Consider the following 16,612-nt stretch of genomic DNA (forward strand, 5'->3'; position numbering starts at 1 on the left):
GGTTACGACTGCATCACATTTTGTACATTAAATAGTCCCCTTTGTGAAGTTCCTCAGAAAGGAAAGTTCAGTGAATACCTACACAGTGTCAAAACCAGAGCTTTACTTTGTAGCTAGGCACAGTTCAACAGCTTTTAAATTTGCATGCATTTTGCAAAAGAAAAGTATCAAAGATTTACACAAAAATGTAGAATATTTTTATCTATATATATTCATTTACAGATGTATTGATATATATTTATGTACTCGTGTACATGTCTGTATGTATATGTGCATTTATATATATGTATACACACTTGTATGTGCATGTTTTCTGACTATTCAAAATAGAAATACCCATGGATCAAGAATATCCAGAAAAATTAAAACCTGGACTTGAATACAGGTGGCAGATTTCTGAAACAAAATAAGACTTTTACGTTTTAACACATATTTAAAACAAACCCATAGTTTAGAATAATGAGTTATAACTCTGGAAGGGATGCACTGGAATATCTCCCTCCACGCTACATCAGTATTCTTTGATTTTACTAACGTCCTTCATTTTCTTTCCAGTTCCAAACCCTAGAAAGTCAGTTAGCATGACAACCTGAAACTCAGATCAAATATCTGTTTGGTTTCTTTCAAGCTATCACTCAAATATGCGTTTGCCCTGTAGACATTTGTCCTTAAAACATTAGTTAGCAGAGAAGACTTCCTAAGTGATTTTTCCTTCAAACATGTAATATTCAATTGGCAGCCCTCAATACTTTAAAATAAAGCTCTTACGAGTTTTGCTGCCTAAACCTAATCCTGCAAGCTATTGCATGCTTGAATATACATCCTAAATATGTAAACATTTGGCTTGTGGGTTTGCAAAATCAAGGACAGATTTTGCAAATACATATAGTGTGTTATACCTCTACTAATTCCAAATATTATACTGCCAACCCAAATGATACTATTTTTATTTACAGGTTCTTTGACACTTAGAAACAGTCACCTTTAATATTTTAAATTTATAGCACTTTCTTTCTAATCTCAAGCCAAGTTTTATTAAGAGAATTTATATCCTTTCAAAGTCAGGTTAAACAGCCTTAATTAAAAGTCTTCCTTAATTGCATTTGAGACATATTAATAATTAGATACCTTTCACATAGAAGTTAATGCTTTTGTGGTATAACAAACTGAGAATAAATACCTCATTTTGCAATAGATATTCCACTTGACCTCTATATTTCATAATAACTGAAACAAGGTTTTGTCTGGAAATTGGAAAAAAGAAAACAAGTTAATAACAATTGGACAAAGAGAACAGGTTTTCTCTTCCCCCCCCCCCCCCTTATAAATTGGGAATAATTTAATTGACAATGTTTTTATGTTGGTACAAAATAAGGACAAGTGTTTATGTAGACGTCATGTAATTGAGCCTGGATCTCTATGGTTTTTTGGTAATCCTTTTCTGTATTTCAAGCATAGTGAAATTCTAGCAGTCATTTATTCATCAGACGGAACAAAACAAAAAAGCTGCCTATGAGACCATGGTTAAGGTTGTTACACACAGGAATACATCTTCCTTTTCCTTTGACAGCCTCCTCTGTAGGGTCAAATCTTCAGGAAAGGGTACAGGAACATTAATTTCCACTTCCACACCCTGCCTAGACTACTGATTGATAAAATGGACACATTATTGCCTTGATGGTCCTCAGTGGTAGTTAGAGTTTGCATGTGCTTTTATGAAAAAGTGGAAATTTAAATTTATATTCTTTCTTCAGTGTTTATTTGTTTTGCTCTATCACTTTATCCTTGACTTTTTCTTCCTATTATATTTCCCACTGACCCTTTGTATTAGGGTTCTCTCTCTTCAGAAGGCTTAGAAGGAATTCCCCCCTACCCGTTGCAGTCTGGCAACTGAAAGTCTCAAAAGTATTTTGATTGCTTCAGAGCAAATGGCCTATTGTTTACAGAGAAATTGTGTGTGTCCTCATGTATCTTAGTTGAGCTAACTGAGCAATCAGAGATTAGAATTGCAATTACGGTCCAAAGTACAGGTTTCATGGTATGTAGTTAGATTTTCATTATATATATTGTATGGCAAGAGAAGGAAAGAGAGTCATTGAACTGAAACCATCATACAGAATAGAGAAATGTTAGGTGGCCTTCCCAGTGCTAAGACCAGAGTGCATTTCCCCGTAGATGCCTACTATTCACCTCCTCCTACAGATGGTTTTGCCTTTACAGCTTTTTATTTCCAATCTGCACTAGCCTTATCTAGCCAGGCAGTTTGTATGTTGAGTAGCTGTCTGGCAATTCCACCTGTAATCCTGTTAAATCATAGCTAATACAAGTTGTCGCTCTGCTTTGACCAAGTCCCCAGGCATAACATGTTTTTCACAGCATTACCCAGCTCAAAAGTTGGACACATGGGCTTGCCTTCTTGCCTTGATGCATGCAGGTAAGCATGTTTATTAGCATGCTTGGCCGAAATGCAGGTTTCAGAATAATTTCGTAAGTTATAATACTAGTTCAAAAAATTAGCATATTTTCCATCAGTTTTTTCTACCCTAGAGAATTTTCCGTATAAAGTAGCCATAATTTTACATAATTAATAGGAAACAAATCCAGCAACTCGTAACAATGATCAAAATACCTCTACTAATGCTATCCTGAATCTTTGGCTGCTACATAACTAATACTACACATGTTATCAGACAGACATACTTCATACTTGTACATCTTTGACAACTGTGTATAAATATGGTAATGCTAACCAGCCCATGAACATTGAGTATTTCTTTGACATTGAGGAAATTTTTGGAGCTTTTAGCCAGGCAATATAATAGTTTTGAAAAAAAAAACAAAAAAGAAAAGTACAAACAACTTGAGAGAGTCAGTCTTAGATCCCAGATGGTGTACCTGGGAGGAAGACGGCAAGTGTATATCATATAGTTTCAGCATTCATTTTTCAGTTTCCTGGCATCAGCACCTACTGTGGAGCAATGCTAGGTTTCATTTCTAAAATGCTGTTTATCACCGTGCTGCCTAAGCTGTGCCTAACTGCATGGATCAGACTAGCCATCATGTTATAGTTACTGGCACCTCAATATCAGAGATTATGGGCCAATGGACTGCAGTTCTTCTGATGCACTCATTGATTTACATTGTGTTCGGTTTTCAGGCTATGAAAATCAGTGCGTGTAGCGATGTAGGGGCTGCCGGTTTTATTTGTTCACGTTTCCTGTGAGAGCAAATCTGATTATTATAGACGTAAGGTTCCAGTTCATTCTTTTTACTTCATCCCAAGCCAGTTCAAACAGTTCTTTCTCCTTCTCTGCTGGATCTAAGCAGACTGAGCATCTCAGTCAATACGTTCTCTAGAACACAAATGTTTGTGCGCTACAATCAGAAATGTAACTACAGTACATGCAGACAACCCTAAGCATTATTTTATTTAGCTAATCTAAATACTCACAGCTGTGAAGACACAGCAATATGGAAAAGTAATATGCTGGCCTTCCTAGATGCCAGGCAGATTTGCACAGCCTGTGTTGAGCCCATTCTACTGCATCCATCTACTCCATCTCTATTACAGCCCTAGCCAGTTATAGAATTGAGGAATTATAACATGTTGCAAACATACATCCCAGTGCAGAGTAAGCACAAAGATGTTGTTGCATGTTATGTTAGAAACAGCTGTTATGACTAGATATGATATTATTGACTGGCCTACTCACAAAAAAAATACTAGGGTGGTGCTGCTTACATGAAAAAAGGCTTTTCTTCACTGTATGGCTCACTTTATAATTTTGGTGGTACTTCAAATCTAAATGCCTTCTCAACATAATTGTGCCAGTGCTTTCAGCTCAAACTAGTTGCCTCTAATGGGGAAAAAGAATATGTGAATGCTGCTAAAAAAGTTTGCTCCAGGGAGTGATTTTTTTGATCCCTAAGTTAAGGAGTGCATGAAGGCTTGTATTGGCAATACTTGGAGTAGCCACAGTTAGATAGAAGCAGCTGTGCACCCTGTATAGCACCAAGTGGGAGCCTACTCCAGGCCCCCTATGACTCTACAGTGCTACTAAGACATGTAGGGGTTTTATTCATTAAAAAGGGGGTTTCAGTTCAAGATGCCCAACATAACACAAGGCAGTCCGCCACAGTGGTATTTCCACACCATAACATGGAAGGTATGCAATGCATATCCTGTAGCAAGCCTTAAGCACAACACTTGGAAGACTGCATATGTGCAAGGAGTCTAGTGTGGTGCTGCCTCATGGCCATGGCCTCCAGGGAGCAGTCCCTGGAATGAACTAGGAAGCGCATGGGGACCAGGTTACAGAATACTTAAAGTGGACACACATAAGTCCATGGGCCCTGATGGGATGCACCCACGAACGCTGAAGGAGCTGGCTGATATCCTTGTGAGGTCACTCTTGACAATCTTTGAACAAACACGATGATTGGAAGAGGTGCCTGAAGAGTGGAGGAAAGCAAATGTCACTCCCATCTTCAAGAAGGGCAAGAAGGAGGACCCAGAGAACTACAGGCTGATCAGCCTTACCTTGAACCCTAGGAGGGTGATAGAGCAACTAATCCTGAGAACCATTTCCAGGCATATTAACTACAAGAAGGTGATAGAGAGCAGTCAGAATGGATTCACCAAGGGAAAGTTGTACTCGACCAACCTGATAACCTTCCATAATGAAATCATAGGTTTTTCACACTGTCACCAATAACAATGTCATAACGAAGCTAACAAACTATGGGCTGAATGAGGAGACAGTGAGGCGGATTGAAAATTAGCTGAATGGCTGGGCCCAGAGGGCGGTGATCAGTGGCACAAAGTCCACTTGGAGGCTAGTAAGTAGCAACGTACCCCATGGGTCAGTCCTGGGTCCGGTAATGTTTAACAACTTCCTTAATGATCTGGATTATTGGGCAGAGTGTACCCTCAGCAAGTTTGCTGATGACACAAAACTGGGAAGAGTGGCAGATACACTAAATAGTCGTACTGCCACGCAGAGGGATGTCGACAGGCTGGAGAAATGGGCTGACATGAAGTTCAGCAAAAGGAAGTGCGAAGTCCTGCGTTTGGGAAGGAAGAACCCCATGCACCAGTACATGCTGAGGGCTGACTGTCTGGAAAGTAGCCTTGCAGAAAAGGACCTGGGAGTCCTCGTGGACAGGGAGCTGAACATGAACCAGCAATGTGCCGTTGCAGCAAAAAAGGTTAAAGGTGGCTAAAGGTATCCTGGGCTGCACTGGGAGAAGTATTACCAACAGGTTGAGGGAGGTGATCCTTCCCCTCTTACTCAGCACTGGTGAGGCCACACCTGGAGTACTGTGTCCAGTTCTGGGCTCCTCAGTACAAGAGAGATATGGATGTACTGGAGAGAGTCCAGAGAAGGGCCAACTAAGATGATGAAGGGACTGGAGCATCTCTCCTATAGGGAAAGACTGAGAGTGGAGACTGTTTAAGCCTATAGAAGAGAAAGCTCAGGGGGATCTTCTTGATGTATATAAACACCTGAAGGTAGGATGTAAAGACGACGAAGCCAGGCTCTCTTCAGTGGTACCAAGTGACAGGACAAGAGGCAATGGGAACAAACTGAAACCCAGGAGGTACCAAGGGTGACTGATCACTGGCACAAGTTGCCCAGAGAGGTTGTGGAGTCTCTCTCCTTGGAGATATTCAGAAACTGTCTGGACACAGCCCTGGGTAAGCTGGGCTGTGTTCAGACATTAGTTAATTAGGTCTTACACAAAGAAATACCTATTCTTCTCTGTTTTGCATCTGCTGCTTTCACTTCATGCTCCCTTTATCTTGCATTGGAAGATTCAGTAAATGATCCTTTTTTTGCAGACATTCTCTCTGCTCCTCAATTTCATAGACTCGTCATCTATAAAATACCCATCTTCTATTATCTCTTCATCAGAATGAAGAATATTGTTACTTATTTGTGTCTCATATGGAAGGCATTTCATTCTTCTGAGCATCCCTGCTGACCTTCTCTTCACTTTTTTCAAGTTCTATTACATCATATTTGAAATGGGAGAAACAGAACTCCTGGCCGTATTCAGGATAAATGAATACCCTACACTGATACTGTGGCATAATATTGTTTTTTGGGTTTTTTTCATTTCTTTCATAATAATTCCCAACATTTGTTTTATCTTTTTTGCAGCTGCTGTGCACCAAGCTGACATTCAGAACTATACATTATAACCCCAAGAACTCACTCCTGGTGGTAAAAGTCAACTCAGAGCCTATGATTTCATATGTGAATTTAAGAGCGTTTCCTCCCATCTACATTTATCTTCTCAAAGTTTCATCTGCCACTTTATCACACACTCAATTCAGCACTGTAAAATCCTTCTGCAAATCATCACAGGCAGCTCCTGTGCACATTATGGACAGCAAACTTTTGTCACTTAGCTATTACCCCTTTTTTTCCTCAGATAAGTTAGAAATGCAATTCAGAGCACAGGGCCTAACCACAGATCTTTCTGGGTCATCACTGCTGGAAAACGTTTTCTCCTACCCATCAAGCAGGAAAGAGTGATCAAACACAGCTTAAGCTTTTACTTTTTCAATATTTACTGAACTTGTGGTTGAAGAAGGAAAGTATTTATTGCCTATGCTACCAGTTACTCATTGCCCTACAGTATCAGAGGAAATTTTGCAGACCAAAGTTGATTTGCAGCTCAACATCTTTGATCAGATATCCCCTCTAAAGACTCTCTTTGCTGTGGAAAAGGCCACACACTTTACATCACAAGAAATAAAACAGTCAATAAGTAGCGTGTGTATAGACTGTATGATGTATGATTGGTTTGATCTCTTTATAGCAAGGACCAGAATAGAATTTTGGGCCATGCTCCTAGGAAACCAGATGGGTCCTCAGTAAGCACCAGATATTCACCTTGAACAAGTCACTACCTCTCTGTTTTCCTCCATCTGCTAAATGACAGGTGTGGCATTTACTGTTCTTGGCAAAGTACTTTATAACACATTGATGAAAAACATTACAAGAAGTGTTAACAGCTTCTTTATCTAAGTGCATGAAACAGAACATAACGAAAGTTGAATGAGGAATCTATCTCATGTAGTGCTTGTCCATGGTAGGTTAGCTTTAGAGTCAGATGTGCTTTGAGCACCAAGTTAAAAACTTGTTGTAGCTAGCCTCCGTTAAAAAAAATAAAATAAGATAAAACACCACTCAACTGTGAAAACACAGGCATAATGAAGAGCAAATCTATTGTTTTTACAGTATTTACTCTTAAAATTTCTCTAAGAGCAACACACGTGAAAATTATGACTCCTTCAATCCTGGAAATCTTTGGGAAACATGAAAGCTCTAATGAAACCTTCAATGATATGAAAAGGAGGGAATGGAGAAAAATTACACAGATCTATCAATGATTATTGATTTTTGCTAAGCAATCAATAAGGTCTGAAGATAAATTGGTTCGATGTTTTAGACTCTTTCTTTCTCTTTGGTATCATTCCTGTCCCCAGTAGGTCTTGGAATTGTCCTTTGGGGCCAGGTTGCTCACTACAAATATGAAAAATTACAAACAGAAATATCATTAAATACCAGTGTTCTTACCGAGTCAGTCTCCAGGCACAAGTGTCTTCTAACAGCTGATTCACACTGAATTGTCTTTGGTCATCCTCATGCTGTGGAAGAGAAGCATATAGTGAGATATAGTACTCTGATAGGAAGAATGTATGTTGGAGAGATTTGCTTGGTATTTTCTAAAGTCAGCATGTTCTTTTAGGAACTCTCCTTTCAGTGTTCAGGATGTTTCGGTCTAAAATTTTATTTGGTGGATCTCTCTCATGTTACACTGGGTCATACTATATAGGAGGCCAAACCAGATTGTCACAGTAGTTCCTTCTAGCTACATATAGATTAAGACTATAGCCAGGCCTCAGTAAATTCTGCCTCTGCTTTCTTGTTACAGACAGCAGAAGGCACCCTTTTGCAATGGGAATATACACTACTCATGAAGCAAAAATCAGTTTGCATCCACAACCTCTCTGCTGCTTCCTTTTCTGAGAGAACAGAATGAAGAACATCTATACCATCCTTTACAATCCCTCTGAAGGGACTTCTCTCAGTGAAGAGTCACAGAGATGATCAAGGCACTAAAGCATTTTTTTCTATGAGGAGAGGCTGAGCTGGGACTGTTCAGCCTGGAGAAGAGAAAGTTCAGGGGGAATCTTATCAATGTGTACAAATATCTGACGGGAAATAATGCAGACAAGGGAGTCTGAATTTTTTCAGTAGTTCTCACTAACAGGACAAGAGGAGAAAGGGCACAAACTAAAACACGTGAAATTCCACCTTAACACAAGAAAAAAAAATATTGCAAAGGTAGTCAAACACAGGAAGAGGTTGCCCTGAAAGGTTGTGGAGTAGGTTTGAATATCTGCTGAGATATTCAAAACATGACCACAGTCCTGGGCAACCTGCTCCAGCTGACCCTGCTTGAGCAGGGGGATTGGACTAAATGATCCCATGAGGTCCCTTCCAGCCTAAATGATTCTGTGATTTTGCCTTATTTGACACATTCTGCTGACCAAACCTCTTCCCATTCAGATATAGTCCTTTCTCTGGCCCCATGGATTTGTTGCCTTTGGTGCCTTAACTCCTCCCACCCCATGGAGGTAGCTCAGCCCATGGTAGGCATATACTGCCAGCTTATAGGCACTATGTCCTGAAATTTCTGCCCTTTTTCTGACTCATAGTTGAGCCCATATCCCTATAACTCATAGGGAAAAGTTACGGAGGGGCTTGCGACAAGCATGACCCCAAATTCACTGGTCAAGCATTACAAAGAGAATGACACTTACGAACAGGTATAACCTTGGGTGGGGTGGGGGGATGAGAGAGAAAAGCATTAAATAAGAAAGAAGAAGCAGGAGAGCAGCACAGCACATAGGCATCTAGTGGTGATGAGCTTCTATCTCCATAGTGGCTAGGACAGCTGCCAGACGTTATTTTTCTTAGTATCTCTAGAAATGCAAATGATGGCTGGGATGGGCACAGCTTGGCAACCAGGCTACAGCCTGTTTATTTACATCTGTACTGATCTAAAATATTTCTTTGCTCAAAGGTGAAGCAGAGGACAGAAATTATATCTGGCCAAGGATACAGAAGAATCTGAAAGGTGACTCCATTTTAGGCTGGACTAAACTAACGAAAACTTTCAAGTTCTCTGTGAAGGGACGACAAAATAGTTTAACCTCAAGCAAAACATTTCAGTAGAGAAAAAAAAAAAAAAATCTTCTGTTTGTCTTTTACTGTTATAACCTTAATAAAATAAACAAAATTACAAAAAAAAGAGAACAGCATAATCCAACAGTGATGAAATACGATTAATAATTTTTTTCCCCTCTTCAACAAAATTTGAAAGAAAATTTGTATTTTCTAAAGAAAAAAAAAACCTAGTCTTTTATTTGCTTGGCTAAAATACCCTTCTCCTAATATTTTGAATGCTAGTGAATTCAAATATTGAAAGCTTGTTCAGAATAAGGTGACCACACTAGCAATTTTTTCTAGTTAATTTAAGTATAGTAGTGGTCTAAAGCTAACATGCTTGAGCAACTTGTGTCTCTGCTATGGTTAGATTCAATTTAAATATGTTAATTGACACGTGAATTAAGTCACACTAATTCTGCTTTAGATCGCTATATAGAGATTTAGCAATAGCACCATTTAAAGAGCAGGATCTTGCTGAGCTAGATACATTACAGATGTTCTGTAAAGAATTCCCATCTGGAGTGCTACTATCTCTTTTATCACATAGTGGCAATAAGTAAAAGATGAATTAGATGAATGAAATGGAAGGGGGTGAAGGTAAGAAAAACATTCTCATGCATTAAGCCTTGAATGTATGTGCCTTAGACCTAAGCTCCTCTTTGTCTGGGCATTTGATCTTATACAAACACCTGTGTTCCTTATCTCGGTGTATTGACATGAGGGTGTTAACTGTTACTACAGAGGAGAAGACAGGGCAAGCATTTGGGAGTTAGGGGATTCATTTGCGAGTAGATGGTCTTTTCTCAGCTGATTTCAGAATTTGTCTCTGACCCCCACTGACTTGCTCCTACAAAAATGATTATGAGACATACAGAAATAGCTTATGGATGCCAATTTCCTGAGTGCAGCCCTAATTGTGCTACATATGGCTCTGACCTAATAATTGCTGTTTTTTCTCACAATTCATGTCTTCTGCTCATACCATACTCTGAGGCTTGGAGCACCTGACCTCTGACAGCTATCATGCTGCTTCAATGCATGCTAGAGGACTGGTATAACTTTTCAAGCCCTGAGAATATTTTGTAGTGCTACCATAATCAGAAGCATGCATTCCAGGAAGGAAATAGCACCAAGCACTCCATAGTTGCTTGTTATAAAATAATGATTTGAATTTGCTACTTCTAGACAAAGCTATAATCAATCACATCCATCTTGACACTCAGTAGATCATATCTCCCCTTTTTTTTTATTTTTAAAGTCACATTACACTACAGATGAGTAGTGTACGTGTTCTGCAAAATCCACCCTGCATTTTTATAATGTCATTGCATGCTTAGCTGTCACACTGCCACCTCTGGAGACCTTACAAACAGCAGGACCACATCTGAACTGAGCCATCACAGGGTTACAAGGCTTGAGCTACAGAACAAGACTGATAAATGACAAACATCCTCCTTGATCTCATACACTGACAGGACTAGAGGACAGAGAGGGATGAACTTGGAAACAATGTGACACAGACTGAAGGAGGAAGCCCTGAAGCTTAGAGAGAAATTAGATATGTGTGATTGATAGGAAACCAGAAGCTTAAGGGGATCTGATGGAGTCGGGCCAAAGGGGGAGTGTATGTGAATTATTTAGCACCTGAATACATATGAGTGATTATTATATAGAAGGGCTGTCAAGGTATGAATATGTTTCTGTGACATTAGTTAAACTACTACCTTAGTGGAGATTTCTATAAAATAACATATTCCAAAGTTCAAAATTTGGAAGGATCTTATCGATCACAGGTCAAATTCTCCCCACTAGTGAGTGCAGATTAACTGACAAAAATAAATAGTAGCTGCATAGGTACGTAACTGTCTCAGATAGCTGAAGAATTTTTAAAGTCTGAAAGTTTGTGCCTTTTTTTTTTTTTTTTTTTTAAAAAAAAAGCACACTATTTTCACATCTTTTTAGATGGATTCTGAGGGAGGGAAATTTATTTTCCATAAACTGCCTCTAAGTCTGTGACTTTCAAATACATTTTATGACCAAAGCTGCAAGTTTCAGAGAAAAGCAACAACAAAATTGACTGAGCTCAGTGTAGACTACCTGAGATTTTTGAATTCAGTGTGGCTGGAGGAGGTTTCAGTAGACCCTGTTCTTTGAGTCAGAACTGGGTCCAGAGTGAAAGGAAGCACTGCAGCTTTGAATGCACCATAGTCTCCTCCGTTAGGTTTCGCCTGGTCCTGACAGACTTGCTGGTGCTCCTGCCTGCGAGCAGAACCTCTCCTTTCCGATATAAGTGCTCTGCCACAAGCATGCCCTGGAGCTGGAGGAAAACTCTGGGTCTATGACTTATGCCAGCTCAAGAGCTGCTCATGTTCTTTGCTATTATTAGTAACCTGAAGTAACTTCATGGCCTGAAGCTTTCAGAGCCGTGTCAGTTACTGTAAAGGGGTGATCAATAATTCACTTGAAGATATCTTAAAATGTCACCCTTCCTGGTTAAACCCTATTGTAAGTTATTAATTATAGTTCCACAAATTCTTTGAGACAACAAATGTTCTCTAATGGCCTGAACACTGCTAATTTGTCTTCTGAGCTTGTTAGTTACCTGCCTGAAAGACTATTTTTGTTTGTAATCATTCTACCTGGTAATTGCAACCATTTCCAAAATGTGAAACACCAAGAGATGCTCAGTCTCTGCTCCTGGCCTCCACAGTGCATGGCAGTCTATTAAATCTCATTTAGACCTGTCAAACTGCAACAGAGTTGAAGGAGACTTTGAGGATATTAATAGAACATGAAGCATTTCACAGTAGCACAATTTCAAGGGATACTTAAACACAAGAAAAGGCTCCCTTCTATTTGAAGTACTACACAATTCCTCTAAAAAGTCACAAAAATGTAAATAATGGAAAAAACCACCACCTTCTTATCATGATGGACCACTGATTTTTCTCGTCTTTGATTATGGTCAGAATGTTAACAACTCATTATGTCTGGTAAAATATTAACACCATTAACACTGAAATATATATGAAAATAAAAATGTTTTTGAACTTTCAGGAAATATTGCCTGCTGGCTGCTTTAGTCCAAAAATACCTGTCTGGAAGCAAGTGAGGCTCTTGTTAAGAAACCCGTAAGTGTTCTTTGCTGCTTCTCCACTGCAAAGATTCATGCTTTACCCAGATAATCAGTGTGTGGGACCAACTCTGAAAAAATGGGTCTCTTGGATAGGCAGAGCACTCCCTGGAAATGGTATCTGGATAAAGATTTCTGCTCCTACACTCTTCCACTATGCATTTCTTTCTAAACACCACCCAGCCACTAGGAATTTAACATTTCTGACCTACTACAACATGTAGAGTTCGTGCTTAAGAGTTGCCTCAAAGGCCACCTAGGTTAAAATACAGAGTAGGACAGGTGTGTAATCAAAACAAATCTGCAGTCATTATTCAGTATTATTGTAACTCGTGTACACTAGGCCACCATTTGACAAGAGGACTATTGGATTTTCTCCACATTCATTGTCATTCTCAAGATTTCAATGCGTGGAGAAAAATCTGCAAAGTGTAGAATTCCCACTCCTCTCAAGAGAAGCTCTTTGTCTGCCTAGACAGTATAAAACTGAGCTTCGATATGTTTCTATATCATAAAGATAAGGTTATGTTCTCTGTATAAGATTTATTTGAAAGTTTAGTAGGAATCTAGCCTGTTGAAAATTTGGGTCTTAAAAGACTTTTGTTCATGAGTGCTAAGGCTGATAAATCTCATGTCTCAAAAAACCAAAATCAAATTAAAGGTCACCCACTGGCTAAAAGACCTGTGATTCCATGTAAAGCCCCAGGCCAAATTTCTTGCTTGTAACTGCTCAGTTCAAGACAATTTCCTCTTTCTGAATACTTCATAACAGAATGCCAGCTTCCCACAAAAGGAAAGGAAGCAAGTATTCAGCTTAAAAAAATATGGTTTTCAGCTGAATTCACAAAAGAATTGTGATCATTTAGTTATTTGCCAAAGTTCATAAGTTATCTGGTTTAAAAACAAAAAAAAACAAAAAAAAAAAACCAAACACAAATAGTGTCACATTACTTTAAGTATCCACTTATACTGGTTATTAAGCATTATAGTAAAATAATAGTAATTTGCATGTACAGACAGATATTTTTAACTATGCATCCCGATTTCAACTGTGTTATGTAAGGTAAGCAAGAATTATGAAGGCAGTCTCCAGATGGCATTGGTATAAAGTTTTGCTTCCTTAGCACACAAACAAGCTTTAAAGCTTCAGAAGAGACTCCTGAACAGATCATTAGGTTCCAAAGCAGATAATTTTGAAGACCTACAGTAACAGTAGATCTATATACAGCAAATAGGTCATTTGCTCTATATTTTAGTTTTTCTGTTTGAAGACAGAGTAACTTGTAAAGAATCAATTATTGGCTTGGAAGTTTGATGAGGAGATTGTCAGGAAGTTGTTTGAAGCTCCCTCTTTTCAGTATACACATGTAAAAAATACCTTTAAAGTTGCTTAAACTCCAATAATCTGAATAGGAATCTCACTGGATTTAAGTTGATGACAAAACGATGTTTTCTGTAAGGACCACGTGTTCTTACAGACAACATTTCTGCATTTCTACAAACAAGCACATACACGCACAAGTATGCATCACACATGCACAAACACACCAGCTGTGATTCTGGCTTTTATCAGCCTACCCTGGTTTTCAGTGATAATGACAAGAATCCAGACCTAATTCATTTTACACAGTACATTGAGTGGTTTTGCCCTTGTTATATTTCAAAACATAGAAAGGCCAATCAAAAATAAGAATTCTCTGACCACCTGAAATAAATAGCATTAAATTCTGACAAAACTGGGGTTTTTTTTGTTTGTTTGTTTGTTTTTTTCTAAAAAGGTAACCTTTGGTCTTTTTTAGTTGTGTGTTCTCTACAGTAACTCACTAGACAGAAGTACAGGAGCAAAGCAGAGATGTTCCCCAGTATGTTTCAACTGGAGTTCAGCAGTAATATATGCATTCTCAGGAAAGCAACTAATCTCTCTTTGATTATTACTGCAGGTTGCTACATAAAAGGATTGGTGGAATTTTATTCCTTCAGGGATGCTGAAAGAAAGAGGAGGGGGAAAAAGATGACATACCATTCGAGCCAAACTTTGCTTCAAATTACTGGTGTTGTGTAGTTGAAGCTGAATGCAGGTGGTTGTCTTGCGAAGACTTTCATGGCTGCCCAAAGTATGATTACTGCAGTTTGGGGAAAAAAAACCAAAACCCATCAAATGGTTATCTCTGCTTGTCACTTCCTTCTTTTTCTCCTCTCTCTTTCTCCTAAAAGCATTGGTGGACTAAATTCTAAGTACAAAGCAGACTGAATAATATAAAACCTGTGCTTGGCACTTACTTCCATGGAAACTGATGGGGTTTGGTTCTGGCATATGTTCTGGTGAAACAATTTAAGAATAATTGCTTAGTTGCATCTTTGACCATTAAGTTCTGTAACAGAACAACAATGAAACAGAGAAAGAATATCCTAAACAAACTACACGTGCTCCCAAACCTTGAGATTATTCATGCATACCCTTCAAACCCAAATTAGGGCAATTTACACAAAGTATCTTGGTTATGAACGCGCCACTGCAGAATGACTTGTAGTGTATGATACCTAACTTGAAAATCAAATATTAACTATAAGTTTGGAAATCAGACACATTAAGACAGGTGACCCTTGATTCTCAAAGAAATCGAAGCTCTCACCCTGTGCAGCTCACATAGAGATGATAAAAGAAGCTGTGAGTTGGTCTTCGTCCTTCTCAAACCATATGCCAGCTAAGGTCAGACACAGAGCTCTACTCAGTCAGCTGGAGTGGTTCCTACAGACTACTCTGCTGATCAAGGATGCTCTAGCACCCTATGACAGGGGAATTCCTTATTCTCCTCTTCAGAGTAGCTTCTAGTCCACTTATCACTCTTGGCAACTTCTTCTAAGTTATAATACAGCCTTAGTTTATCACTCTCTTAAAATTACTTGGAAAAAAAATAATTTCAGTGTTTACCTTCCACTTTTTGTTTCAATCAGGTCAAATAATGCAAAAATTATTTCAGAGTTAAGGCAAACATCTTTTTTACATTTAAAAAAACTATTTGGGATTAACAGGTAGGAAAAACAACACTGATTTTTGCAAAGGCAAATTCATCACCAAAACAAGTTAATATGCATCATCAGTTACAACTCTAGTGTGTATTCAATTAGATCCATGTTGCTTTTTTTGAGCCTCCAGCCACACAAGCGCCAAAACGGATATTCCGTATTTGTAGATTTACAGCACAGTAAGTTTTTTCAGAACTTCCTGGGCCATGAAGAAAAGATGATCCTTTTCTGGTTTGTCAAGTGCCATGGAAAACTCAGAATTCAGATGTAAACTGTGTTTCTTTCTACCTAAAAGGGCTTTTGATGGAATGTCTGAATAAAACTGGCTGGATTTAGTTCCAAAAAAACACTCGCCCTATGAATAAATCATGGAAAGCGTGACTTAGGGGAGAGACCCATATCTCACATGGCAGCAGAGGTCCTCAGCACAAACGAATGGTTAAACTTAAATAAATGTGCTGTACATAATTGCCATTCAGCACAATTACAGGGAATTCATATATCTTGTAAATGTTCTGCACCTACACTACACCGTAGTTAAGTAAAATACATACTCTCCATTAGAGGTCACAAAAGGTGAAAGTGTAGATATAGGATTTTTTTTTTTTTTTTTTTTTTAAATACGTTAAAGGTCACAGAGGACAAACCCATTTCCATCTGACATAACAAATACCTAAAGCAAGGTCTTCTGATGGCGCTTTCATACATTTGCAAAATTCCTTGATTTTAAGAGCATAAAGTACAGATGTAGGACAGAGAAGTTAACACCAACACAGTGAAATACCTGTACTAGTGGAAAGTGTATCACTGTTATGCCTCAACCCTTCTCGATCCCTTTACAAGTAAAAGCTCAAATGACTGATTCCCGGTTCCTGGGACTGTACCAATGCATAGATTCTCTTCTGTTGCTCTTCAGCTCATATCTGTGTTGTGCCTACCCATGGCTTTCTTGAAACTTCTTCCTCTCCCCATTTCACCTAATCATGTCTGCCTCGTGACTTGAATGATGAACTCTCCCATGATCCTTGCATCCTTTAGAACTGCCTCACAGCCGTTTTTTACCTTTTTACCCTGACATTATTCCTGCTCTTTCTATTCTGCCTTACCTTCAACCTTAGGACAGGCATAATAATAAGAAAATTACAAAGAAACACATCTGTGAGTTCTGAGTCACTTTTTCCTGATTCCTCCAGTATACAGGTTC

The 16,612-nt window shown here is 38.7% G+C and overlaps 1 protein-coding gene across 1 annotated transcript in view; it reads right to left on the reverse strand.

Moving 5' to 3' along the window:
- PIK3C2G (phosphatidylinositol-4-phosphate 3-kinase catalytic subunit type 2 gamma) overlaps window positions 1–16,612 on the reverse strand; it is a gene marked incomplete at both ends in the record, with an annotated part of 201,175 nt that overhangs the window by 166,687 nt on the left and 17,876 nt on the right. Inside the window, 3 exons of the mRNA XM_082311225.1 lie at window positions 1,181–1,244; window positions 7,590–7,660; window positions 14,402–14,504. Coding sequence (XP_082167351.1) covers window positions 1,181–1,244; window positions 7,590–7,660; window positions 14,402–14,504 — 238 coding nt within the window. The remainder of the gene's footprint in view (window positions 1–1,180; window positions 1,245–7,589; window positions 7,661–14,401; window positions 14,505–16,612) is intronic.

The sequence above is a fragment of the Platalea leucorodia genome (assembly GCF_965183815.1).
Source record: "Platalea leucorodia genome assembly, chromosome: 4".
NCBI classification, from domain to species: domain Eukaryota; kingdom Metazoa; phylum Chordata; class Aves; order Pelecaniformes; family Threskiornithidae; genus Platalea; species Platalea leucorodia.